General features: G+C 49.4%; 4 protein-coding genes across 6 annotated transcripts; 2 read left to right on the forward strand and 2 right to left on the reverse strand.

Moving 5' to 3' along the window:
* Window positions 1-2,010: 2,010 nt before the first annotated feature.
* Window positions 2,011-7,054, reverse strand: LOC128767032 (polyadenylate-binding protein-interacting protein 2B-like). The gene is made up of 3 exons (XM_053878721.1): window positions 6,700-7,054; window positions 6,453-6,590; window positions 2,011-6,377 (listed from the first exon to the last, which is right to left on the reverse strand). The coding sequence occupies exons 1-3, from the start codon at window positions 6,865-6,867 to the stop codon at window positions 6,309-6,311; spliced, it is 375 nt and encodes a 124-aa protein (XP_053734696.1). The 5' UTR covers window positions 6,868-7,054; the 3' UTR covers window positions 2,011-6,308.
* matr3l1.2 (matrin 3-like 1.2) lies at window positions 6,757-15,281 on the forward strand. 3 transcript variants are annotated; one of them, XM_053878700.1, is made up of 23 exons: window positions 6,757-7,547; window positions 9,223-10,053; window positions 10,318-10,379; window positions 10,457-10,495; window positions 10,578-10,669; window positions 10,785-10,816; window positions 10,881-10,997; window positions 11,066-11,191; window positions 11,260-11,427; window positions 11,498-11,622; window positions 12,050-12,251; window positions 12,312-12,458; window positions 12,530-12,629; window positions 12,961-12,977; window positions 13,392-13,514; window positions 13,593-13,721; window positions 13,784-13,912; window positions 13,976-14,106; window positions 14,183-14,333; window positions 14,415-14,630; window positions 14,703-14,784; window positions 14,851-14,966; window positions 15,126-15,281. In XM_053878700.1, exons 2-23 carry the CDS (start codon window positions 9,373-9,375, stop codon window positions 15,168-15,170), a joined length of 3,030 nt encoding a protein of 1,009 aa, XP_053734675.1. In that variant the 5' UTR covers window positions 6,757-7,547; window positions 9,223-9,372; the 3' UTR covers window positions 15,171-15,281. The 3 variants fall into 3 exon arrangements, with proteins under 3 accessions (XP_053734675.1, XP_053734673.1, XP_053734674.1); XM_053878698.1 differs by having other exon boundaries at window positions 6,758-7,547; window positions 14,183-14,630; XM_053878699.1 differs by lacking the exon at window positions 6,757-7,547 and having other exon boundaries at window positions 7,554-10,053; window positions 14,183-14,630.
* A 346-nt stretch (window positions 15,282-15,627) lies between these two features.
* Window positions 15,628-17,642, reverse strand: exosc3 (exosome component 3). Its single transcript, XM_053878719.1, has 4 exons — window positions 17,390-17,642; window positions 17,181-17,330; window positions 16,713-16,864; window positions 15,628-16,607 (listed from the first exon to the last, which is right to left on the reverse strand). Exons 1-4 carry the CDS (start codon window positions 17,612-17,614, stop codon window positions 16,400-16,402), a joined length of 735 nt encoding a protein of 244 aa, XP_053734694.1. The 5' UTR covers window positions 17,615-17,642; the 3' UTR covers window positions 15,628-16,399.
* Window positions 17,643-24,274: 6,632 nt separating this feature from the next.
* neurog1 (neurogenin 1) lies at window positions 24,275-25,352 on the forward strand. Its single transcript, XM_053879625.1, has 2 exons — window positions 24,275-24,347; window positions 24,446-25,352. Exon 2 carries the CDS (start codon window positions 24,446-24,448, stop codon window positions 25,019-25,021), a length of 576 nt encoding a protein of 191 aa, XP_053735600.1. The 5' UTR covers window positions 24,275-24,347; the 3' UTR covers window positions 25,022-25,352.
* The last annotated feature ends 513 nt before the right edge of the window (window positions 25,353-25,865 follow it).

Raw genomic sequence — 25,865 nt, forward strand, 5'->3', positions numbered from 1 at the left:
TTCTTCATCGTCCTCTTCCTCTCAGGTGAGGTGTGGTAGGAAGGGAAAAAACAATGGTAAAGGTCAGATGTCGTGGCCTACCAGGTCCTTGTGCCGCTCCTTCAACCCAAACCCGGACCAGGGACAGGTTTAACCTGGAACATACAGGTCATCACTGGACGCTTCTTGATGCGCTTCCACCGCAGATGTGACCAGAAACGGGCCACGCGCTGGGCTGTCATGGAGGCCATCTTGGTTCCAATCCAAGCAGATGAATGGACCATCTCCTGCGTCTTCCTGGATTTTATTCCGGTCACGGACCCTGTGAAGGAATGTTCACCTGAAGCGCAAACCCAGCACATATGGAGCCCATAATCCTCCCACACACCAGCTCTTCTCGTCGATCGCTGATGAAGCGGCGGCAGGTCCAGTAATCTCTTCATTAAGACGTACAAACTTCATTGCCTCCCCCGGTGAGCCACTCGCCCTCCTCATCCACCAACACGAGGAAAACTTTCCCTGACATGTAATCAATGCGTCCAGTTGTGTTGAAGATCAGCTATTGGATTGCAGGTGGACCCAGTGGAGTAGAATAGCGCCCCCCACCCCCACATCCCTCCACAGCAGAGGCGCGGCTGTTTGGCTGGCAGATAAAACTGTCAGACTCTAATAGGCTCCATTGTGACTCCGGCGGACGCGGCTCGTAAATCCTCCAGAAATCTTTACAAGGTCTCCGGCCCAGAAAACCCGGATCATCCTCGGAGCCGGGTCGTCCTCAGAGGATCTCCCGACAAAAACCAGAACTCAGCTTTCCATCAATTAGAGGATCTCAGCCGTCCGGAATATTCATGAAGACGCCTCCAGCTTGTGATTCTCACACCGGAACATCTTTTATTCACCAACATTCACCGGGCCTCCTGTGAGGCTGGGAGTACAGAATGTGCTCATCCTGCTGCCTATGGATGACGTCAACCTGATTTCACTTTTTCATTAGTAAAAAAAAAAATCACTTTTTCCCCTTGCCATTTAACTACAACAAAATTAATTTCTTTGATTTGGTGATTCACGCTGCACCTGTCGTCGACAGCAAGTGGCTGAATGCCTCCTGAACAGGTGTCAACTCCTGTCAGGAAGGTTGCGTTGGCCATGTCTCTAGAAGTTGCTCCATGACGGCATCGCCTCATTTGCATAATGGCTTCGCACATGCCCGACTCATTTACTGGCTGGAGGTGGAGCTTGTCGGATACACTGGTCTCTGACTGCCGAAGGGTGGAGACCGCAGCTGTACGCAGTTTTCCCAGAAACTCGGGCCGAAAAAGGAAAGTAACTAAATTTGTTTTTAGTGGAAACAGGTCCGGTTTTAGGTCGCTGTTCTGCTGAACTAAAACCACTACACACTGCAGTTTTCAACTCGCATTCACCACAACTGCTTTAATCGATGTGTACAATGGCGGACAGTGATGGATGAGGACAACACCACACTTGCTTGTAATTCAATTACACCTTAATATATTAATAAATTATATGAAAGAAACGAACGATCCATCGCTGCTGGGGAGAAGTCGGTGGAGTGACATGAACCTAACCATCCAAAACACCTGGCTAACCTTAAGCAGGACTCTGAACCAAACTGAAACACGGTTATAATAAACTACTTTTAGTGAGGTTTTAACCCACTAAACCTTGTGAGGACTGGCTGAAATGTCACAAAGCAAAATGCCCTCACTAGTACGGCAAAACATACCCACACACACATCGATAGGTGACGTTGTTGTGCAATGTTTGTTGACGACATTGAACTGTACTCACGATGAGGACAATGTGGCAACGATGAGAGAGACTCTTTGGAGATTCGATGACGTCACAGAACCACCGCCGTCATCATGGTTGCCATGGTTACAGAGCCTGGACATTACGTCGTCTCCCACCGACAGGTGTTTGTGGGCCGGCGTCCTCCCCTCCCCAGAACCCCCACCACCCCCTCCGCCTCGGGTTCACCAGGTGTCTACGGCGAGCAATTAGCAGCAGCAACGTGTCTGTCAATCATGGGCTAGGAGATTATCTTTGAGGCGGTAATTAACGGGTCGGAGACTCTGTGGCCCCAAGGACCGCATCTCTGCCAATAACGCACCCTCGGGGGTTAATTACTGAAGGTCGGCAGTTCGAGCTTCTGAGCTGCAGACGCCAAACATGATTGTTTAAATTTCAAAAATAATTCCACTCCGACCGTTGTTGGTGTCTCAGCGAGCGGCGGCAACAAGGTGGAGCAGGTAATGAGCTTGAAGAGGGAAAAGGGCAGGCTGGGTGTGTGTGTGTGTGTGTGTGTGTGTGTGTTCATCATCATCATCATCATCATCACAAGCTTGACCATCATTTATAAACTGCTGATGACGAAGATCTGATGTTGTCAAGCAGCGCTAGTGTGTCGTGAGAGGTGTGGTGTAGGAAAATGATCTGGTTTCACCTCATGTGTCCGGAGATAGACGTGGGCGATATGATGACATTAAATGATGAACACTTTGAAGATATTGAGGAGCAGCCAAGGTGGATTGGTGCCATTCTTTCTCTCCACTCTACTGTAGAGCTCCAGTGTGTTGATGCGCTCATCTGTCCCTCAGTCAAAGCAGCGCTGCTGTGGTGCGCGGCGCTCACATGCGCAACTTCCAGCTGTTTTGAAAGCTGATGCGCCTCTAACTGGACCACACACTTTCTCCACAGAACCATGGAGGGAGGGAGGGATCCTTGTCGGAGCTGCCACCATGCCAAAGACTGTCTGCACGGCAGAGCTAACAGAGTTAACAGAGCTAACGGCTAACGTGACGTCTCACTTCAAAACTTTATTGATACTCATGGACAGTCAAAGTTTGCTTTGTGGTTTAATAGTTGGCAAAAAACTAGATGCACAACAAAAATAATGCGCTCCAAAATGTGAAGCAAGAAAGGCAAAGAATGCTAAGGATTTCGTCTGGAAAAAAAAGCATTTGAAAAAAAAAAACATTTTGCGCAGTTTGTTTCTACAAATAGCCTGGCAAAATAACAAACTAGTGTCAGTAGCTAGGGTGTTTCACCAATGAATAGGGATTTTCTATAGGACTTTAAGCACAAGTGTGCTTTGGCCCAGGTTCCTTTGGTGGTGAGCCCTGGGAGTTTGGTGTCGTGGCTAGAAAGAGGTTGAAAAACACTGTTGTAAAGTATCTGTGCAGGTGTGTTCTGAAACAGGAGGAGGCGTGTCGTGACCTGAGGGAGAGGGACATGGGTTCGTCTCTCCTAAACAAAGGCTCAGAGATGAAGGCGGTTCCTCCAGCTCAACCAGTATCTCAGTTGGCTAACACACAGTTTCCATGGAGACCTCAAGTAAACAAAAACAAGTTCTATAATTGATGTCCACGAGATGTTAAATGATTAATTAATGGCCAAAAGATCAATTATTGATGACATCACTTTGTCCTTTATCACCGGTCCAGATTGAGGTCTGAAAGTGAAGCAGTTCGACTCTAAAACGATGATATAAAATCGACTCACAGTGACAGGGAGTCGTCATGGTGAGGAGGTTCTGGCCCAGATCCTGATCATTGTCCAGCTTTTAATCCTTGACTGACATGGAGACAATGGTGCTGATGGCAGTAACTACCGTGACGTGTGTAAGTGAAGTGAAGATACGGGCCTCATCTTATCATCTACTCAGTTCTCACACACATTGTCATGTTCTTAAATACCCACCTCCAAACACTCACTGGATTGTGTGGCATCCATGTTTGTCCAGTAGCGAGCTGCCCGTCAACAGGCCACTTCACAGTACTCCCACCTCTTCAATATTCCAAGATGACTGACAGCACTGTTCCCATGGAGACCAGGAAGCACAGGCATCAGCAGGAGCATGAGGAGTCCTTGTCAGCAGGAGGAGGGCCATCTGGAGGAGGACAGACAGAGTCTTCCGGGACTTGACTCATCACTTCTTAATGGAACATGTGGCCCCTTTTCCCACCACTCATAAATTCTGACAAGCTGCCCTGGAATTCTTGAAAGTCCTGATGTGTCTCTGCACCACAATCCTTCTCTGGCCAGGAGCACATGTGAGTCTGGGTCTGGGTCATCATGGAAACACAAACTTTCATTTTGAACAAACTGTCTGGCCACAGGATTGTGGGGATGTGCATGCATGGTACCATCTCCTCCACCCAGACACCGAGGGCCACCTGTCCTTCAGAGCCTGATGAACAAACTGGACGCCAGTCAGCTGGTGCGTTTACAGAGACGCGTCTTCGTCAGGGGGCGCCGCTGAAGCTCCACTGCCAGATGTCTACCACCGTCAGGCATGTGGGAAATTAACGCGAGGATGCAAGGAAGACTGCCTGCCAAACCATTAGAGATCTCCCACCAACTCCTTCAAATTTTGTTTGTGCCCACTCCCAAATCCCAGGCCGCAGTTTTTCAGCTCACCGGCAATTCCCAGCGTCCGCACAGATCCTCCACATCTCATTACAGTCGACGAGGCGGCACAGGCTTCCTGATCAAAGACTCTGTAGGAAGAGCGGGAGCAGCGCAAGGAACCCTGCCAACCGCCTGAGCGTCCTACAGGGTCCCAATACATAAGCATCCGTCAACAAACCTTGCAGTTTCTGCACACGTTTCTGTGAACCGTCACAGGCACTCGTGACCAACATCACATTTCTTTTCCTCTCCATGTGTAGACAGCCACCAGCTCTGGGTCAGTGTTGAACTACATGACCTCTGCTGTGTTGGGCTGCAGTAACAGAACAGAACACGGCATGCGTCTTGTTCAAGAGTGTGTTTGAAAACTGTGTGTATCCGTCCTCAGCTGTTGTATCACCACACACACACCTGCACTCCAGTGCTGCTTTATCAAGTGTATCACATGTTGGTGGGTTCCTCCTCCTCCATCCACATGCCAACTCCCCCTCTCCCTCAGCTCCTGCTCCATCCAAGCCCCCCGTCAGCATCTGCTCAGAGGATGAGTAGATGAAGCCCCAGACTGACAGAGCTGCTGGTAATTGTGGCTGAAAGCGGCTTCTTCTCGCTGCTAATTAGCAGATTGTAGCTTAAATGATTCAAACAGTCGGTGGCGCCGACGAGCATCACTTATTCACCAACATGGGCGCCGCAGGTCAATTAATTTAGTCCAATTAGCAGCCGTCGTCAGAACCAGAACCCACGACATCAAATAATCATGAGGCGGTCTGTTCGGGTACCAGCAGAGGCACACGTGCACACACCCACGCACGCACGTAGATTTGGGAGTTGTTGGTCTAGTTGGGGCAGAATTGGGTCCAGACTGTCAGGCCACTTTGTTTTAGGGGAGAAGATTCTTTGAGCTCCTCACTGTTCGGCTGTTGGCTTTGGTTCAGGACTTTGGTCGTATCATGAAGTGCAAGTCTACCTCAGTTGAACCCTTCACTTTGTGGAAATGCTGTAGTAGTGACCTGAACAGGAGCATCCGTGTGGGCAAATGTGTGCTGCAGGTCTGCTTGTTGTGCATAGGTTGGTGTGCCACATTATCCCTCAACACTTACGTCCAACTTTACGCGCGACATGATTTTGTGTTTGCCAACAAAACTGCATTACCACAGGCACTTGCTTTCAAACATGGTAGTCTGGACGTGACCTTGAGCTTGAGGAGCAGAGGGACTTCGGAGTGTTCAGGTCTGGACGGTCAGTCTGGCGTGTGTGTGTTCATTTAAGAATAATGTGCTTTTGTGCTGAAGACTTGGAGACGTGAACCTGTGTTGATGACAATAGGCTTAGTACTAAATAAATAATTGTGAACAAAGTGAGACTTTAAAATTTAAATGTGACAAAAAAAAGTCGTTAATTTTTTACCTACCATTTTGCCTGCGAGTCGAGCCCCTCCCCAACATTGCAAATGCACAAAGTGCCTCGGGTGACCGTCGCAGAAAGCTAATGATAAAAAAGACGGATGGCGCCCCCTGCTGGTCTATACAGATGGCCACAACTCTTTCCCCAGCCTCCCCCTTACATCTAACCATCCAAAGTAAGTTAGGAACCAAAATTCCCTTTGGATTAGTAAAGTTTTTGGATTCTGATTCTGCTTCATAACACATGGCTGACCTTCACCAGGACTCTGAACCCCAGTTATAATGACCTCGTTTGACCGTCAAAACTTAATGAGGACCGGCCAAGATCAAGGTCCTCACCAGAAGGTGGCTCGTCACGCGCGCGCGCACACACAGGCGTAGAGTTATTGTTTTCCGTGCATCTTTATAGTTCCAGTATCGAGCCAGTAGCAAAGGACTTCTGCGTTACAAACGTGGGACTCTCCAAAACAGAACTTTGGCCGCGTGCGTGTCCCGTCACATGGTGTGCTGAGGTTTGGCCGGGATGAATTCTTTGGCATCTGGGTTGAGTGCGCTGCTGTAGCTCTGGAACACACACGCACGCGCACACACCGTAAGAACGTCCTCCTCGGCTTCAGCCATATTGGATCCCAAACTCACCAGAGCGCGCACAGGCTCGACGGCTGGCAGCAGCGCAGGGAGATCCCGGGACGGAATGAAGCAGTCGCGCTCTTCCTCTTCCCACATCTCCTGAAAGCAGCGCTCGATGAAGTCCTCCTCGCGCAGCTGCTCCTCCACCTGTCACAGCGCCACCTGTCAGTTCACGCGCGCACTGTTGCCTTGCGTGCAGTCGGGATTCCTTTCCAGCTGGAGACAGCGCCTGTTGGCTTGTTTGCTGTTGTCTTACCTGGAGGTTAAACTCCTCTTCATTCTCCATCCACAGGTAATCTGCAAACAGATCCTGGTTCTGTTCCTGGGCCAGCTGGAGGCTGCGTACCTGCTTCTCCAGGTCCAGTTCCAGGACTTGCTGTCGGGTGACCTCCCCACTGACCGTCATCTTGACACGGTCCTTCATACCGCGGCGGACACTCGTCACTCCGCGGGGGGCGACATGAAGACCAACCTCCAATATTCGATAAATGTTCACCAAGGAAACGCGCGAGCTTTTGCTCCACTCCAAGTACCTAGTGAAGATCGAATCGGCGTGAAAGTCCTCTGTTTACATCGCTGACCTCATTTCTCATTGGCTCAACACGTCTGCGGCGTCACGTGGCTCGCAGCCAATAAGAGTTCTCAGCCACTGTGCTCGTGACGTTTCCCGTCGGCCGTCAGTCTGATGAATTGGTGAACAGTCCTTGTTGTTTGTGGATTATTTAGTTACAATTATTATTATTATTATTATTATTATTATTATATTATACACGTTGTTCCAAAGCGCTTTCCCAGTTGACGGGATCCTCACTGACCTTGGCAATAAAGCTGATTCTGATTCATGATCGAACATTATCAGGACAATGCTGTAAGGGTGTTTCATACTGGCGTTTTCTTTTAAGCCTAAATTGACCGAAGACGAACTAAAACGGGACCAGGAAAGACTCGTGGCCCGGCTCAGTGTACCCCAGTTAGACGGGAGCCCACTGGGCCGTGTGTTCTCCTCCGAACCACCAGGCGGTGCTATAGTACTCGCTCGTCGGTGGGTCGTTTCGTGACGTCGGTTTGTTGCTTTCTCCGCTAAAGCTAAGCACCAAAATCCAGGTAAGGCCCGACGAGGCAATGTTTGTTCAAATACACGCTTTTGCACATAAAACAAAACAATTCATGGTGTTCGAAGCAACTCGACGTGGTTATGCTAAGACGAGTTAGCGCGGCGACTCGATGAAGAAATGTCGTCTCTCATTGAATTGGCCGAAATGATTCTAAACCCCCCTCTTCAGCGGACCTGGTGCTGCCTTCTCGTGTGAGCTACCCGAACACTGTTCATTGCTAGGTGCAGTCGGTGCACAGGATTCAACGAGACCACTGTTACCCGTTAGCTTCCGGGTGTTTCATATTTAATAGTTTTTGCTGGGACGGGACACAGTTCGGGCCCTGCCGGGTCGTGTTACACGAGATATCTCTCATACGCAACGCTAAACCCCCCGAACGGTGTTGGTCGCGGCCTACTGGTCGAGGTTCGCCCTGTTTCGTCACCCCCTGGAACCCCCACTTTCAATGTGGTCTGTGCGCGCGCCCAGTACTTCTGTCTGAGTCGCTTCAACCTGGCTGGTCCTGCGGGTAGCACATGCGTGCCTCAAAGATGAAGCCATGCAAGTCGAACCTTCTCAAAAGAACTTCAGAATTACCCCCAAATCAATCTGGTTCTGGGCTGGCTGGGTTTTGCTCTGCGGTGACCCTTCACTGTTGGGGGTTGGGTCGGATGATCCTTTATATTCATCACGATTATTCAGTGGAACATGTAAAATCTAAATAATTGAACTGTTATTTCGAAATTTTCATCGTTCAACTCTTCCAGCTAGAAACACCGGTCTGTTCACTTGGTCTGGCTTTAGTGAAGAGCAGAGACGGGTGACAATGTTTTGTGGCCGGGATACCATGATTTGTCTATGGTTCACATGTCGTCGGCTGTGATTTTACATTTCAAGGAGTCACTCTTCTGCTGATGTAGCTTATTTCTATCGCTACTTTCTTGCTGTTTCTGCTGAGCGATGTATGAAGGACTCATACTGTCTCATGTCGAGATTGGTGACATTATACCCAGAATATAGGACCGATCTGGCTGCTGCACTCGCATCCAGAGACAGTGAGCGAAACAATCACGACATGCTGAACATCATATTCCAGTACAAGCCCAAGACACACATACACAGGGATTCGAACCCCATTCTTCTGGTTCCACAATCCTTGTTGCTACCTACTGAGCTCCCAGTATCTTGGGGAGGATGAATTGCTGCCATGTCTCGGACCCAGACGCGGGAATAGTTTTGTATCTCACACTTTTGTGTGTGTCGTAACACTCCCAGTCCTGTCCAACTTATTTCGGACTAACTTGCTTCCCCAGAAGACCATTGTTGGGCTGTTCCTTCAGCACCGGTCTGGTGTCTGTTCGTCTTGTTGAGGAAGTGAGCGGTGGGACCCTTCCTGTACAAGTGCAGTAGATGACATCATCACTCCGACTGCCCTTTTCACAAGTCTTGTCAAGTCTTTGTTGCATTTTTAGCGTGTTGTCAAACTTCAAACTTTGATTCATGTCACACAGCATTGCTGTCAATCATCAAAGAAGACTGATGACACCGCAGTCGCATTTTCCTTTTTTTCTGACTGTTGAAAATTGTCTTCCTGCTTTTGTGATTGGTCCACCTGTCGTGTGACTGCCATGTGACCGAATGATTGATGCTTGTTGTTGCTTCTTCACTTGCTTCTGTTTCCTTAGCGCTGGAACACAACAAGGATCGGAACCAGAGGCCTCATTCATTCCTCGCAACTTGACACACTGATCATTCAGCCATTCTGCTCTTCTGGTCGCTCGCTCCGTGGTCTGCTTCTCTCAAGACGTTTAGCCTCTGCTGGATCAGACCCAGCCATGTCTCAGCGCTCACAGTTGGATGGCAGTCAGACCGGCCTTTTGGCAGGTCGTGGGCTCCTGGCCGCTGCTGAGACCTTGAACTTTAGCATGAACGACCATCAGGGGGCCATCATGACGTCCAGGCTGGGAATGGGTGGCAGCATGGGGGGGCAAGGTGGCACGCTGGCCAGCCAAAGGGGTGCAGGTAGTCAGCTGGGGAGCACAGTGAAACTAGTTGCCAGTTTGGGCCTGTCGCCCTCAGACCTGGATGCACTGGCTCAGATCCCTGAAGAGAACATCAGCATGGAGACCCTGCCTCAGATACTCATGAACATCAAGAACCAAAAAGCAGATGCAGGCGAGTGGCAGGGGCCGGGCTCCATCTCCTCTGGTGGGACCAGGTTGAGCGCTTCTTCTCTGGGCCAGGCTTCGGCCTCTTCAGACTTTGGGAGGAGCTCCCTGCAGGAGTCCTCCAGCCGCAGCTTGAACTTCAGCCGAGGTCGAGATAGGGGCTACAGTGATCTTCCTCGTCATGAAAACTACAGCAGCCTGGACTTGGCACCGCCTGACACAGGGTTCCTGCAAGGAAGGAGAATGGGCTCTCCGTCCTACACAAAGGTCCAGGACTTCCTTGGAGTGTTGCCCAACATGTTCCCACACGTCTGTTCTCTGTGTGACTTTGACGTTTTTTCCATGATGGTGAGTAGCACGTCTACTTCATTCATGATGGGATTCGTTTCCTGGCCTCTGCTCGGTCGACTCATTTGATCTTTGAATTTGGACCTTTATCATTGGGAACTAAACAGAAGTGTAATTGACATAAAATGGTGACTTCCACTTCCGTGATCTGACCTTAATCTTTCTGGAGTTCCAGAGTCTCCTCCTATCTGCAGTAGTTAAGATGTTGCAGCATCGGCAAATACAACACTTGCAGTCTAACGTGTGTGTATGGGGATTTTCCAGGAATGGAACCAGCACATACAGGGACAACGACATGCAGAAAACCGACGCCTGCTGCTCAACATGTGAGTCTTTGCAAGATTGTGCTCATTTGTCCGTGTGTGTGGGGGTTCAGATAAGAGTTTCACATCTGTGTTCTCAGGTATCCAGACTGGGACCCGTTTCAGTCGTCCAGCAGGAGGTAACACTCTCTCTCTCTCACTCACGCTCGCTCGCTTGCTCACTCACACACGTGTTGAGACCTCTGCTCTTCTCTCCTGCAGACGGGTGGAGTCCTCCAATATGTCTCCAGGTCTACTGGGACCCCCTCCCTTGTCGTCTGGAACAACGTCGACCGGATTGTTGTCCAGCTGGGGTGAGGCTTCCCCTCTTCCTCACCACCTTTTTTCCATTGTCAATGTTATTCTCTTCACTCTCATCATCTTCTCCGTGATGTGCTCCACCTGACAAACCTCTCTTGCTGTCATCAGGTCCCACGGGAAACAGTCGTCCAGGGCAGAATGTGAGTCGACTGTCCTGAAGTTTGAGCCCCTGAAATCATCCGTTGACATGCATGTTTGTTCCAGTTGCGGAGCAGGGTGGTGGTGGTGAAATATGAGAGAAAACCTCAGAACTCCCAGATGCTCCTTTCCTTGGCCAAACGCTTTGGACGCCTGCGAGAACATCTAATCTTGAAGAACAAGGTAGCAGCTTCAACTTCTCATTGTAGAACATTCCAGACTTTGAGTGGCTGATGTGTTTGCGTTTTCAGGCCTTCCTGGAGATGGACTCTCATGAAGCCGCCTTGGACATGGTCAACTACTACCAACAGAATCAGCCTTCACTCTTGGGGAAGCCGTTGAACATTTACCTGTCTCAGAGGCTGATGGTCATTGAGGTACCGAACCCCAACTCCCTACTTCTACTCCCTGCTGCTTACATCCTTCTTGTGATGGTCTCATTCAGAAAGATGGCCGGTCGTCTGACAGGACGGCAGACCGGCAAGCTCTCGGTCAAGGAAGCCAGGTGGTGTTCTTCTCTAAACTGCCCAGAGAAGAAGCAAAGAAGAAGGAGCTGTTGACTATCGCTGAGCGCTTTGGGACCGTGGAGAAGCACCTCTTCCTCACAGATCAGGTTGGTTCAGGTGACTGTGGCTGTGTTTACCAGGTCCACAGCTGTCTAACTCTGTGTGGGGGTTCTGCAGGCCTTCATTCAGCTGGGGTCCCCAGAGGATGCGGAGATGCTGGTCAAGTACTACACTGTCAATCCACTGACCATCAGGGGGCAGCTGATCCATCTCAACATCTGCACCAAGTACAAAACCTTGAAGTGAGTCCTGACATCCTGGTGACTTTGATTTTGTTGTGTTGACTTAATCTCGGGGTGCGACAAGGCGATGAGGCATGGGTTTCACCGCTCCACAGCACAGACAGGACAAGTGAACGGGCTAAAATGGTTGACTGGGTTTACTTTTGATTTGTTGCTGTTCCTCTAAGTGTTTGCTTTGCTTGTATGTATGTCCATGGATATGTAGGTTAGGGTTAGAAAGGTTGCAAAACATTTCGGAATTCTCCTCCAATGTGAGTCAATTCAATGTCAGTTCCATTCTTGTCCTGTCTGGTTCTGGTGTGCCCAGTCTCGCGTCCCTGAGAAGAGCTTGTTGTTGCCCCTCTGTTGTCGACTGAATCATGACGGCTGTGAAGCAGCCATGTTTAGGTGATACCCTGGTGATGACTCTGGACTTGTGTTTTCCAAGCGTGAACCGCCGACAGACGGCCTCTTCAGATGACAGTCGGGGTCAAAGGAGTGATGCAACCTCCAATGCATCCAGAGCTACGTCCAAGACCACGAAGGGGGAAGCTAGACCTACAGTCCTGGAGAAGGAAGCCCTGAAGGAAAAGGATCGCCAGACATCAAGGGTGGAGCCATCACAGGGCGCCACAGACCTTCAAGACCAAGTTAGACTCACTGAGCCTGCTGTCAACCCGGACCAGGGTCCTGATCATATATCTGAACAGGAGGTTGCCATGGAGACTCCCGTCGACTTGGGTCGAGTACTGACGGCCAAGGCGGAGGAGTTGGCTGAGCAGACAGAGGAGGGCAAAGTCCTTCCTAGAGCAGATCCGGAGAACTCCGAGACCATGGACGGAGACCTGTCCGGCCCGGTAGGCTCTTGTCCTCAACCCAAATGGATGCAAGGACAAGTACTAACATCTGTGTGTGCTTCCACTTGTAGGAGGATCTGGACATTCCAGAGAATATTGAGGACTTTGTGACGCTTGATGAAGTGGCCGTGGAAGACGATGACGGTCAGGAAGCAGAGATGAACAACATAGGTGAGTGGTGGTTTCTCCCTGATTTAGAGGCTTTGTGTGATCCAGATCCAGTCACATGGTCTCGTTGCTGCTCCTGTCGGTCGCCCTTGTTCAGTTCTGTCCAGCTGAGGAGCAGGGTTAGTTGTGCAGGCGGACCCACACAGCAGCACAACATGTTTTATCGTCACGGTACCATGTTGTTTTCCAAACATTTAGAAGATGTTCAGAAACTTTTGGACATCCTGTGGGAGCTTTCCCTCGCGAGACACTGCCTGGATCTGATGACAGCAAAGTCTCATGCTTCAAGCGGTTTCAGTGTCGGATCATTGACTTTTGATTTGTTTCTCTGCAGACAACAGCAGAAGAGGGGTAAATGCACGCGCGCACACACTTATAATGACCCAGTTATTTTTCATCCTCAAATTGAGGTTTGGGCCAGCAAAAGGTCCCCACGAAGACATCGTGTTTTGTCAGGAATCAGTCCCCACGTGTTTGTATCTATTATGACACGTTTGTATCTATATCCTTGTGGGGACCTTTCATTGCCATCACCCTTTCCCCAGCCTCTCCCCCTAAACCTAACCATCCAAAACACATGGCTCACCTGAACCAGGACTCTGAACCACACTGAGACCTAATATAGTGACCTGGTTATTTTGAAGTTTTAACCCTCAAAAGGCATAAGGGCCGCACAAGGATTGTATTTTGTCAGGAATAAGTACATACACACGCACGCTGTCTTGCACGTGCACATGGGCTCACCTGACATCTGTGTGTGGGAAGGGCATGCGAGTCGTCAGCATCGTGGGTTTCAGACGTGGTCACAATTTCCTCAATGAGATCCTGGCCCTGGCGAAACCCTTCGGGGAGGTGAAGAGGCACCTGGTTCTGGACCTGAAGCCACAGGTACCTCACCTCTTTGCGACATCTGTGTAGACGTTTTGTAGACGTTTGTAGAAGTTTGAGTTTGCTGGTTACCACCAGGCTTACATCCAGTTTGAGACGGAGCAGGAAGCCCAGGCAATGGCCAAGTTCTACAGCACCAACGTGACGGCATCCGTGTGCGGCCGCACGGTCCGGATCAGCCATTCGCTGGCGTATCCCACCATCCGGGTGAGTTGTGGACGCGGGTGTGAGTGCCACTTGGTGGGCTGACGCTGTCTGTCGTGTTGCAGTGCGGCTCCAGTAAAGTTGTGTACATAGGACAGATTCCCATCAGCAAGTACTCTGACAGCTCTCTCCTGAAACTGGCCGAGCCGTATGGAAGAATCAGGAAGTACTTCCTCAACAGGAACAAGAGAGAGGTAGGGCGGAGGTGAGGAGCTGGGCCACCGCGACACCTCCTCGCTCATGGTGACGTGTCTCAGTGCTTCATAGAGATGGAGACGTCCGAGGAGGCAGAGAAGATGGCTGAGGCGTGTAAAGCCGACCCGCCTCGGTTCAACAGCAAACGACTGACCGTCTACGTCAGCAGAAAGTACCGACAACTGAAATACGGGTAGGTGCCAACCAACCATAGACCTTCTGATGCCGCTGTTGCCTGAGGTGTGTGACTGTGGTGCTTCATTCTTCAGGCATTTGTTCCAAGGTTCTGAGAAGAAGGAGCAGAGAAACTCGACCACTTCTGATGACTTGGAGGAGCCGCCTGCCAAGAGGCTGCGGACACAAGAAGAGGACAAGGAGGAGACGCCAGAGGAAGAGAACAAGGGGGAGACACCAGAGGAAAAGAACAGGGGGGAGACACCGGAGGAAAAGAACAGGGGGGAGACACCAGAGGACAAGAACAGGGGGGAGACGCTGGAGGACAAGAACAGGGTGGAGACACTGGAGGAAAAGAACAAGGGAGAGACACCTGAGGAAAAGAACAGGGAGGAGACACAAGAAGAGGAGGACAAGGATAAGACAAAAGAGTTTGACCTTGGTGAGTTGAAGACAGACGCAAATTTGGTTGAAGGGAGTCCAGATGTCTTCACTGAGGACCTGAGCGGCGACCCTAGGGCCAAAGTTCCGGAGATACCTTTGGTGAGTTCTGGTGTGACCGTACAACATGTCCAGTTGGCGAAGGTGACCTGACTCCATTATTCTCTTCTGAAGCTGGAAGTGCCGTGTGTTGAGGAGAAAACAACAACAACAGCAGCAGCAGTGTTGCCGCCCTTTGATCCCAATACTCCCGTCGGTGAGTGAGGAGGCTTGAATGAGTGTCTGTCTCACCAGCTGAGCGTGAGTGTGTGTCTGTCGGCAGGTGTGGAGCAGGTGAAGTCAGGCTTCTACTGTCATGTGTGTTCCCTGTTCTTCTCTGACGAAGAAACCGCAAAGTCACTTCACTGCCGCAGCCGGATGCACTACGACTGCCTGCAGGTAAGTGGGCCCTGAGCTGATGTCCTGAGCCACAGCCTCCAGAATGAGTCTGCACTTCAACAGGAAGTGCAACCACGTCCCTAGGACTGAATATCATGTACAGCCAAACATTCTCCCCATGTCACGACTGTCAATAACGTAAAGTGATGTGTGTTTCAGAAATACCTGGAAAAGGAGACAAGAGGTGACAAGTCTTTGGCCTGAGGGGTGGGGCTTGTGCATGGCAGGCTGGTGTTTCCATGGATACAACTGTACATCTGTACAATAAAACCTTCAACAACTTCCTGTGACTTGACATTGGAAAGTGTGGCAGTGTTGTCTTAGCTTCCGCGCCCCTGTTTACACAACGGTGTCCATGGTAACGGAACTGATGATGGGGACTTAACTCATGACACAGGTTCCTGTGAGTCAGAAATATCGGCAGACCACACAAAGGTTGCCTGTCAGAGCATGGCCAGCAGAGATCCACCTTTGATCTTGCTCTGTGTGAGCATGTCTGCGTTTCTGGGCTCAGCCATGAAAGTGGAAGGAACAGAGGTTAGGGCTAAACACTGTTCATAACGTCGGTAGTTCACCTTGGCTCTTGAGGTGGATTTTTCTGGTCAAATTGTCTTATATGAATATTTATTGAAGAATCTTTGCAAAGAGAATGAGAACACAAGTTCACAATATGAAGTTGAAACTCACTGAGGCAGTGAGCATTATGCTTTAATCACTGGGTAGAAAACAATATTGAACATAAGAAGCAAAAATGTAGCAACAACCTTGAGCATCTGTGAGACATGGTACAACCAAAAATGGTGAGGTGAACTTCACCAGTAACTTTCTGAACAATAACCTTTTCCACGATGCAGCACACAGATGGTCCTCCTCACTGTGTCACAGTTGGTCTTCCCCGCTAGGTCCAGACCTATTTCAACAATGTCTGTCATGAGACTGCAGTCACAGATGTCCACTTCTCTGGAGGATTCTTTTAGCTGTGATCATGTGCAGCAGTTTTGGCCATCTGAAAGTCTGGAGATTTTTAAAAATAATTCAAATTCAGCCATTCTTTTAGTGCATTATGGGAAACTGAGGTGGTCCAGAGCATTTGTGAAATCCTTCCAGTTCTCCTGAGCAACACCTTGGTGGCCTCCCAAAGCCAAAGCTCAGATGTGGAACTGTTTGTGACCCTCAAGACTAAATGTTATAATGCAGATTAAAAAAAAAAAGGGTTGAAGTGAAATTGAGTAGTTTGGCAGCGTGAACAACCATACGTGGTCATTGGTCAGGGGATCAATATCGCACGACCTGAAAACAGTGTCGCCTGTGTGTCAGAGAGGTTTTATTACAAAATTACAAAATAGGAGATAAATATGACCACATCATGTAGACCACTCCTGGAATGGGTCTCGCAGCTACACCACGTCTCCTCACACCACATATGTGGGCACCTACAGCGCCCCCTGGGCCACCCGCTGAAACAGCTGCTGTCTCTGAGATAGAGACATGTTTTCGCAGCTTTCCAGCAGAGCGGCAATGATGAGCGTCCGCTGGACGCTGGAGGACTTGACCCACAGACGTCCATTCATCCCAATGACCAGCTCAAATGGATACAGTTGTTGCAAAGCCACCTGCAGGTCACTTAGTGGAGACAGAAGCCTGCAGAGGACAAGAAGCACCAGTCAAGTTGTGTCACCGAACCACAGGGTCTCGAGTGGCTCCTGAGAGCCACAAGTTTGTCAGCGTTAACATTTGAATCTGTACCTCCTCACGAGTCCCAGAGACACTTTGAACAAAAGCCCATCGCCGCCAAACACCCCCAGCCCGTTGGCACGGCCGGCAGCATCCACACACACCAACTCCGGCTCCATGTGTTGATTGGCTACCGCAAACTGAGCAAACACCAAGTCACCGACCTAATGTGGCACACAGACGGCACAGTGCCAGAGGTTTAATCACTTGCCACCGTTTTCTTTCTGAGAGAAATGTCAGAGGCAATTCAATTAAAGTTTCTGATGAATCTGGGGTTAGGCTCCCGTGAGAGTTGCTCTGTCCAAACTCCATCCCAGAAATGTCACCTCTGCCAACTGGTCAAGCTGCTGTCTGCAATATGATATTTATATATTTTTTTTCTCTGTTTAAACACCGTTTCGTGCCATTATTGGTGAGTACTAATGCGATAAAGGTGTCAAGGAGTCGCAGGTTGGTCTCTCCAGGCATGACCAGGCTCACCTGCACGTTCGGTCGGTTCCTCTTGGTGGCGCCTTCGAAGGCCAGGTAAGACAGCGACGCTGCGTCGGAACCACCCACATCCACCTTGAAGACGTCCCCGGATTTGGCCGTAACAATACCGATGACAGTGTCCCCTCGAGCCGGAACGTACTGCGGAGACGGCGCCAGGTTAGACACAGACAAACACAAAGTGCACGCGTGCCACGCACCCTCTTCTGTTGTGAGTCCACCCAGAACATGTTCGGGTGTTTGTGTCGCAGAAGTCCGCTCTTGCAGACCACCACTCGCTCCCCACTGCGCCTCAGACCCGGACCACAAATCATCTTCTCCGCCCTCTGCGGTTCTGACAAAGAGATTGTGTCATCTGTGCGAAGGTGGAACTCGTCCCCCGGAACCAGAACCTGCCCGACTTTCTCCAGCAGTGTAGCATACATGCTCCGCGTGTCGCTTGTCGCCGTCAGATTGAAGCGGCGCAGGTCTTATGACGTCACGACGGAACCTCTGCAGGGACATCTGCCCCTAGGATTCGTTGCCTCTTGACACTAGCCAGTTTCAGTCATTGTTATCATCATCAACATCATCATGAAACAAGATCAAGGATCAACTGTCCTCGAGTGAGGGGGGAGTTACTCAAAGAAAAAAGGCCATAGACATCGCCAGAGCTGATGATTTGGCACAGATGCATCTCAAAACGATGACAAGCGGCAGCAGCGGCCTGTCGTTCTGTGTGCCGTCGTTCTGTCCGATGAAAGGGACTACGGAACACTTAGGGGGAGAGACCGCACGGGGGCGACAAAGACTGCTCCACAATGTGTAGCTGCTGTGGAAACAAGGCTCATGGAACGAGAGACTTGCGGCCGGCAAAAGGAAAGCAGTGCAAGATGTGCAACAAATGGAACAATTTTGCAAAGGTATGTAAGTCTAAGACATGAAAAACAAACCCATACAGTCGGTGAAAATAGGCAACAGAGGCGACGACAGTTTGTTTGTTTGATGGGGCATTCAAGCATGTTTGTACTTCAAGATCTTCCACTATCAAACACGTCCAAAAAAGTTTGCAGATGGAATAGGACTGTTTCCTGGTGAGTACACCATCCACATCGAGCCCAAAGCTTCACCTGTAGTTCATCCACCGAGACCTTCGAGAGGTCTCAACTCAATGGTGGTGATGAAAAGCCTGGCACAGGCAAGCTGAGGGTGTGGCTCCACCACAAACATCTCAACAAGGCTGTCGGGAGACCATACTATCTATTGATAGAAGACAGAATTAAAATCCCCAGCGTGACTTGGAGGTGGTTGCTGTAATGTTTCACTTGTACCTATCGCGGGAGGTCACAGTTGGGAGTCGACGAAATGCAGAAAGATGTTAAAACAATCACTGAAAACACATTTACAAACTTGGAAATACACTTACAGACTCAGGAAAAATGAGTTTGCTGAAGAAGGTGGTAAATGTGTATTGCTATTTGTAAATTTGTTCCAAGAGTTGTGAAGAATGTGTTATGCACTTCTCAGCCACCATAGGTCAAAGGAGTCGAAAATGAAGAAAGCAACATTACTCAGTCAGAAGGGCACACAGAAAGTACAATCTCTGTACTAATCTCAGAGTGTTAGAAAACCACTGGACAAATTGTATGACGGATTATGTGAATTTTATGTTATGTTGTTTGACATTGAAAACACCTATGTGTTGCATACTTTGTTGTCTGGGAATTTGATCAACATATGGTCATATTTGCACTGTTGAATTAAAGTGTAATTGTATGGGAAAGTTTATTATATACAGGTGGATCATATAAAAAATCTATCAAAACCTATTGGACCCGGTGTGATTGGATTCAGGAGAGAGGGAGAAGGCTACACACGACACGGTCATTCACATGTCAGGCCGCGGTATTGACGCTAGGTGGTGGCAGAGCGCTCACACACGCGAGTGACACCACGGTCACCCGAGACGAGCACATGGACGTGTGAGCGCTCGCAAATGATCCAATTGATGGTCACTCTGGCTGCAGTCGCTCTCTTCTCTATGTTGACTAGCGCTCACCAGTTCTGTATATCACAAAAATATCACCGTTTTATCCAGTGGGACAGAGAACTGCGCGCACACGAGGATGAAGACGGGGATGAAGGTGTGGAAGACCACCCTCTCTTTCAGATGCTAACGAAGTAGACATATGGGGAGGAGGTGTCTCTCCCTCCGCTGCCTCCTAAAGATTCAGATTGTATGACAAATCACGTCCTGCGCCCCCCACACCCCGCCCCCGCCCTCCGCCCGCGCCATCCTGCGACCCCACTTGTCCCGCCCCCCGCCTCTTGCGCCCCCACCAGACAACAGCTTCATTAGACTGAAAGAAGTTTTCTCAGCTTTTGTTGAGTCAAGACTCTCGGCTGCTCCTCAACTCCTCTTTGTCACCGAGAACTCCGTTATTGCTCTCAACAAGACCCCCACCGCACCCCCCGCCCTACACACAAACTCACACACATAGATGCACAGGAGTTGTTCTTAGTTTTTCTGTCATCGTTGGTGTGAAATAAACAGACGAGCAACAGGTTTGCGCCCCATAAATGTCCTGTAACAAAGAACTGCCTGTTCATGACATTGACTTCAAATAACTGTTCAAGCTTTCGGTGAAACATGGTTGTGGAATAACACTCGAAAACAAGTCAGCAGAAAACAGGACCTAGTGATGGGGCATTACGTAGTAAAGAATATGTGAAAGCACAGGAAAACCTCACCACGCCCTGCAGTCAGCCATGCACCTGCATATTCTAGAACGGTTTTCTGCTGCTCAACATCAGGACTCAAAGGAAAGACTGGAACCAGCGGGAGGCTGAGGACATTGAAGGAAGACCAGCCCAGACAATAAAACTTTATTTCTACTGTGTTTCAGGATGACAAAGGACCTCACTGAGAGAAGAGGACGCCAGCAACGACATGCAAAGATAAAAGTGTGCCTCCCAGTGGCCCCCTGCAGGATGGTGCAGGAACCGCTGAGAGACAGTCGCAGTAGCTGCCACACACGTGTCATCCCTAACCCTGCTACTGGAATTAAACCAGTTCATTGCATTCACTCTGGGACAGGAAAATAAAGAGCTTCACATTAAACATGGAAGAGAATGATGGTGGCAGAACCTTACAGAGTGTAGCTTCTTCAGACACTGAGGTCCATGTTCAGTGCCTTCGCCAAAGCCAACCGTCTCTCAAGGTGCTGCTGTAACAACATTTCCCTGACATTGAGAAATAAACCACAGCCAGAGTGATTCTGGACTCCTTTACACACAGTCACCTCGATGAGTTTGTCGCAAGATATCAGTACATAGAAGTTGTGGACACCCATTCTTTTGTGTTCTAAATTCTACTTTGATGATGTGATGCTTGTTGTTGTTTTAATTTTGCGCCTCAGTTTCAAACAGATTCTCTGTCATTTGTTGAATATGTTACCGACAATGTTGAGAGCTGACACATTTGTTGGTTGTTGTTGTACACGATAAACCAACAAAAAATAATTGGTGTTGGAGGCTCGAAATGCACCTTTTGAAACACAAAAAAAGAATTATTTTCCAAGATTTTTCATGATAATATTTGAGATTGTGTCGAATTTTAAGGCTGTCCCAAAACCTAATTCCACAGTATGTGAAGTGTACGTCTGTTCTTCTCCGTGGTCTGTGGAACAACGCGTCCTGATTGGCTGACATATGTTGACCATTGCTTTCAGACATTTTTTTTTTTCATTTACCAGGGGAAAATGTGCATCCATGAAGGTGTTTTAACCGCATTTTTACCACATCTGTCCTACCACTTTTGGGTTTGCTGAACCGTGCGTCCTGATTGGTTGACATGTACTGCGTTGTTCTCTCTGGCAAATGAATAAAAGTCTCTTCAGACGTGTGTAACTGTCCACTTTGGTGTGATATCCGATAGAAACAATAGCCCGCACATGTCTGCCGGTCGGTTCCTACACCGGTTCTCATTTAGTCCCAGGTGGCGCATCCGAGCGTCGCCGCGTTTCTGAGTGAAACAGCAGTTTCATCATGGTGATGTTGTCATGGTGCCGAGCGTGTGTGTGTGTGTGTGTGTATCGCACGTCTAAGTCTCCTTGTGGGGACAAATTGTGTTTTTGATGGCATCACACATGCTTTTATTTTCGGATGGTCCGCAGAGCATTTGTCTTCCCGTCCGCTTTAGATCCCACTGTTGTTCCGGAAGGTTTTAATCAGGCTGACCACCCCACTACCCCCTGAACTGGTGCATTATGGGAGAAGCAGCTTCCTTTTCACTTGTCGCTTGTGTTTACACAGAGTCATAATTTACCTCCACATTGTTTATCTTCCGTCCCATGTCGTCATGGAAACGACACGGGGTCCTGAAAGACTTGCTGCCACCACTGGACTCAGGGACCCCCAGACCCCTGCCTCCTCTTCTGGCCCGGTGAACTTGATTCGACTCCTGGTCATCACGGACACAGGTGTCTTTGGAGACACACCGAGTGTGTCTGTGTTCCATCAGGTGAGCTCCGTTGGGATCGTGATCGGAGGTCAGAGAAAGTTGTGCTTCAGTCACGTTTGTTCCGTACTGACACTGAGATCCAACCTCCTCCTCTCATTCTGAGCCGCTTCAGCTCCGGACCTTCCCCTCGACCAGCACGAGCCTGGATCTTTGTGTGTGAAATGTGATTAGAATCTCACCCAGGGACTGGGGTTCTGATCTGCAGACGTCACGTGTGAAAACCTTCCCCGTCTTTTCTTCTGTGGGATTATTTTGTTGTTATTTGAAAAAGACTGAAGTCTCTTTCAGAGGATTTGGGGTCCAGTCTCGGGGCCTCACCCGGACTTGTGCCGGCCCTGCAGCCAGCCGAGATGATTTGTGTTCAACTTGGTTCTGTTGTGCTCCTGCAGAGATCATTTGAATGAGAAAGAGGCCAATAGAGCGACTGAGGCAGAAAGAACGGAACACAAAAGAGCCGAGAGCTGAATCTGGACCCAGGACAAACCAGGAGGAGTGAAAGGAGCGCAGGGTGAACAGGCACAAAGGAACAATTCACCTTCTAATGGCTTTGATATATTATACATGCCTGAAGACCCCAAACATTGTGTAATTATTTATAAATGACCCCCCCCCACACACACAACTAGCACCCCTTTGCTAGCGAAGAACCCACACACACACATGCACACATTAATGCGCACACACACACATGGCTGTTGGCGAAAGACTCGGCAGGCTCCTGCAGAGACGAAAACTTCTTGAATGGAATTATTAATGGGAAATCGTACGCTTGTCTCATAAGCAAGTCTTTAAAAAGCACTTAGGCTACAGCGCCTCTGCTGGTGCTGGGGAGGAACTGCAACACACATAGTCTTCAGCAACAGTTGAACACACTAGTGGCCCGTCAAAATTCTATCACAGGGAGCACAACTTTTTGAAACCTGGTCCTCAGTGAATAGAATGAAACTGAAGAGCAAAACTACTGACAGTGACTCACACTTAATAATAATACTAATAAGGTTTTATATAGCACTTTTCTCAGGGACTCAAAGACCCTTTACAGTTTACAGTCAGTTTTCAAAAGCTGTTCTGGAAAGGTGGGTTTACCTCACTCACCTTGCTGGACTCATGTACGACCACTCTTTCATTTGCCAACAGCTGAGCAGCACACTTGACATCGAGGCTGGTCACAAACACAGGATTCATATTCAACGTTAATTTCCTCAAAGCGCAACTTGGGTCCGGTAGATCTGCTCACCAAACTCCAAAATCATATGTGTCTGGCCTCTCTCCATCATGTGACTCACCATTCCATGTTGCTCATCGTGTCTCCATCACAGCGCCCCACACAGGCCTGGCATGAGTACTACATTCTTTTCAATGGTTCCTTTGGTTCTCCTTGTTTTTTGAGTCTTCCCAAGCTCCTTCAACAATTGTCAACACATTTCTTCAACAATTCCTTTATAGTTTTTGAATACTTTAAAACGTACTCAACACTTAATTTGTAGTTTTAAAGGGTCACTGACATTTACATCAACAAAGGCATAAGCAGAAAGAAATTAAAAAAAATAAAAATCTATATACGGCTGTTACTGGTAGAATACAATCAAACTGCACTGAAGCGGAGAAAGACGTGGCAATAGCAGCAAATAATAAGGCATTTGTCACTGTTTTTTGACGGAGAACAGCAGGTTCATGTAAACAAAGGACTTGTTTTTATTTGAACCACAGCGACTGTTGTGAGAGGATGCAGGAAAACAGAGGGGCTTAGCTTCTCTCTGTAGTTTTGATAGTTTGGCATTATCCCGTTTGAGGCAATGGTTGAACGTCCCATGTTTCTTAAGAAGCTCTTCATCTTGCGGTGAGAACCGGCTTCCTCGCTCACTGGCACCATTAGAACATCCGACTGTGAAGCAACACTCTGATACTTAAGCTGCAGAGGAACTTTTTTTTACCAGCGCTGACAGGATCCACCTCCAGCGACGCCACAAAATGAATTTGCGTCACTTAGAACTAGACTTACACTGAGATACAACAGAACTTCACAGTACAATATTTCATCATTTCATTCTTCATGTTCGTACGATGTTCCAGAGGCGTATTGGTGACACTTGAACTCTCGTTCCCAACTTCCAGGACTCTGACTCGCGAGCGCAGTGCCACACAACTCTGCTCCAACACTTTCTGCTGGTACACCTCCATTACTGCCCCCACTCTTTACTTCTTTGTCTTTCAACTCCTTCTCTACACTTACATGATGTCGCGGTGTGGTGCTTTGGAGTCACGTGACGAAAAAGAAACTTGGACGGTGCGCGTGTGTGTTTGGGGGGGGCGAATGTTTTTGGTCGTAAAGTGAGGAAGAAGAGGCTCGCGGGGTTGCTCGCGTGTCGGACCGCCACCGTGATTGGTGGCCAGAGATCACCGGCACGCTTCTTTATGCTAATGAGCTCCTGGCTGGCACGCGGGCAACACACACACACACACACACACACGCTGGTTGGGAGGGAGGACCGAGCCCCGGGGCCACCTGGGGGCCGCGCATTGTCCCGGCCCGGGTATATAAGGCGGACTGAGGTCGGTCGTGTGCCAGGATCAGCGGCTCACACGAGCTGACACACGCGAAGAGCAACACCTCCCGCAGAGCTCTGGACCAGAACCTTCCAGCACAAACTGCTGATGTGAGTCCCACACACCTGCTGCTCCCACTCTCTCTATCTCTCTCACTTATCTTCTTCTGGAGCTCCTCTCACATCCTCCTCCTCCTTCTCTCCCTCAGATGGACGCCTTATTCGCCGACATCGACAGCAACAGCTGCGACTTCTTCCCGCACTCGGAGGAGGACGAGGACTCGTGCGGGAGCCCGCGCGCCTCCTCGCCCGACTCCTGCGCGCCCCCGCCGGCGCAGCAGCAGAAGAAGAGGCGCCGTGGCCGCGCACGCAACGAGGTGACCGTGCAGGTGGTGAAGAAGACGCGGCGGCTGAAGGCCAACGACCGGGAGCGGAACCGCATGCACAACCTGAACGACGCGCTGGACGCGCTCCGCCGAGTTCTTCCCGCCTTCCCGGACGAGACCAAGCTCACCAAGATCGAGACTCTGCGCTTCGCCCACAACTACATCTGGGCTCTGTCCGAGACCATCCGCATCGCGGACCTGCAGGCGGGGAGGTCCATCAGAGACACGCGGAGCCCCGCCGACATCTGCGAGGCTCCGAGTCCCAGCGGATCCTGGAGCTCCAGCTCCGGCTCCTCCTGCGCCTCCAGCCCCGGCAGCCCCGCCACGCTCGACCGCTTCAGCTTGACGCAGCCGGACGCGCTGCTCGGTTTCTGCAGCTTCGTGCCCAACATTTACTGAGCAGAGTGACCGTAGACATTCTCGACGAGGAGGAACCGCTGGATTAAACGGAACCCAGTTTTGCCTTATTGACTGAACTTAATTTAATGATCTACTTTCTAGCCTTGTTTGTCGTTTATTTGCTCTGTAAACATGTTGCACTTTCCGCGCCAATTCAGTTTCTCAGCCTCGACGTGTCAAAGGTGAAAAGTCAATTTTACAATTTGTTGTGTGATGAAAAACAAAACAGAGCGTGAAAATCGAGTTTCAAGGGGCCAACAAAAGAATAGGCTCCCCAAAAGACCCCCCCTCCCCTCCCCTCCAGGCCCCCACACAGAGCCAGCCCTTGTTATTTATTCTTGGACTTGTTTTGTTCAAGACCACATTTGTACAGAAAGAGATTTTATCCTATTTGTCATTTTCTACAGAATAAAGTTCTAATGTTTTTATCAAAATACATTTGTTGCCTAATTGAAGCCCACTCTCAAACTCACCTCTGGTGACCTTTGACCTTAGGAGAGACACTGCCTCGCCACCTGTCCGGAAGATGCAACAGTGGGTTTTCTTCATCATCATCATCATCATCATCATCGCTGTTGTCGTCATTATCAGCATCAGCACCAGTGATGAAGTCGTCTTCACCCTCTTCATCATCATCATTGCCATCGTCATCACCACCTTTACCATCATCATCATCTTGTTCATCTTCATAATCACCATCATCTTCATCATCACTGTCGTCGTCATCTTCACCATCACCATCATCATCATCATCATCATCATCATCACCAGTTTGTCCACACCTCTTTATTCTCCTCATAATTTCTTTCCCCACTCTGAGAGGCCATTGACTACCTCGAGCAGA

Source organism: Synchiropus splendidus, chromosome 11 (genome assembly GCF_027744825.2).
Source record: "Synchiropus splendidus isolate RoL2022-P1 chromosome 11, RoL_Sspl_1.0, whole genome shotgun sequence".
Taxonomy (NCBI): Eukaryota; Metazoa; Chordata; class Actinopteri; order Syngnathiformes; family Callionymidae; genus Synchiropus; species Synchiropus splendidus.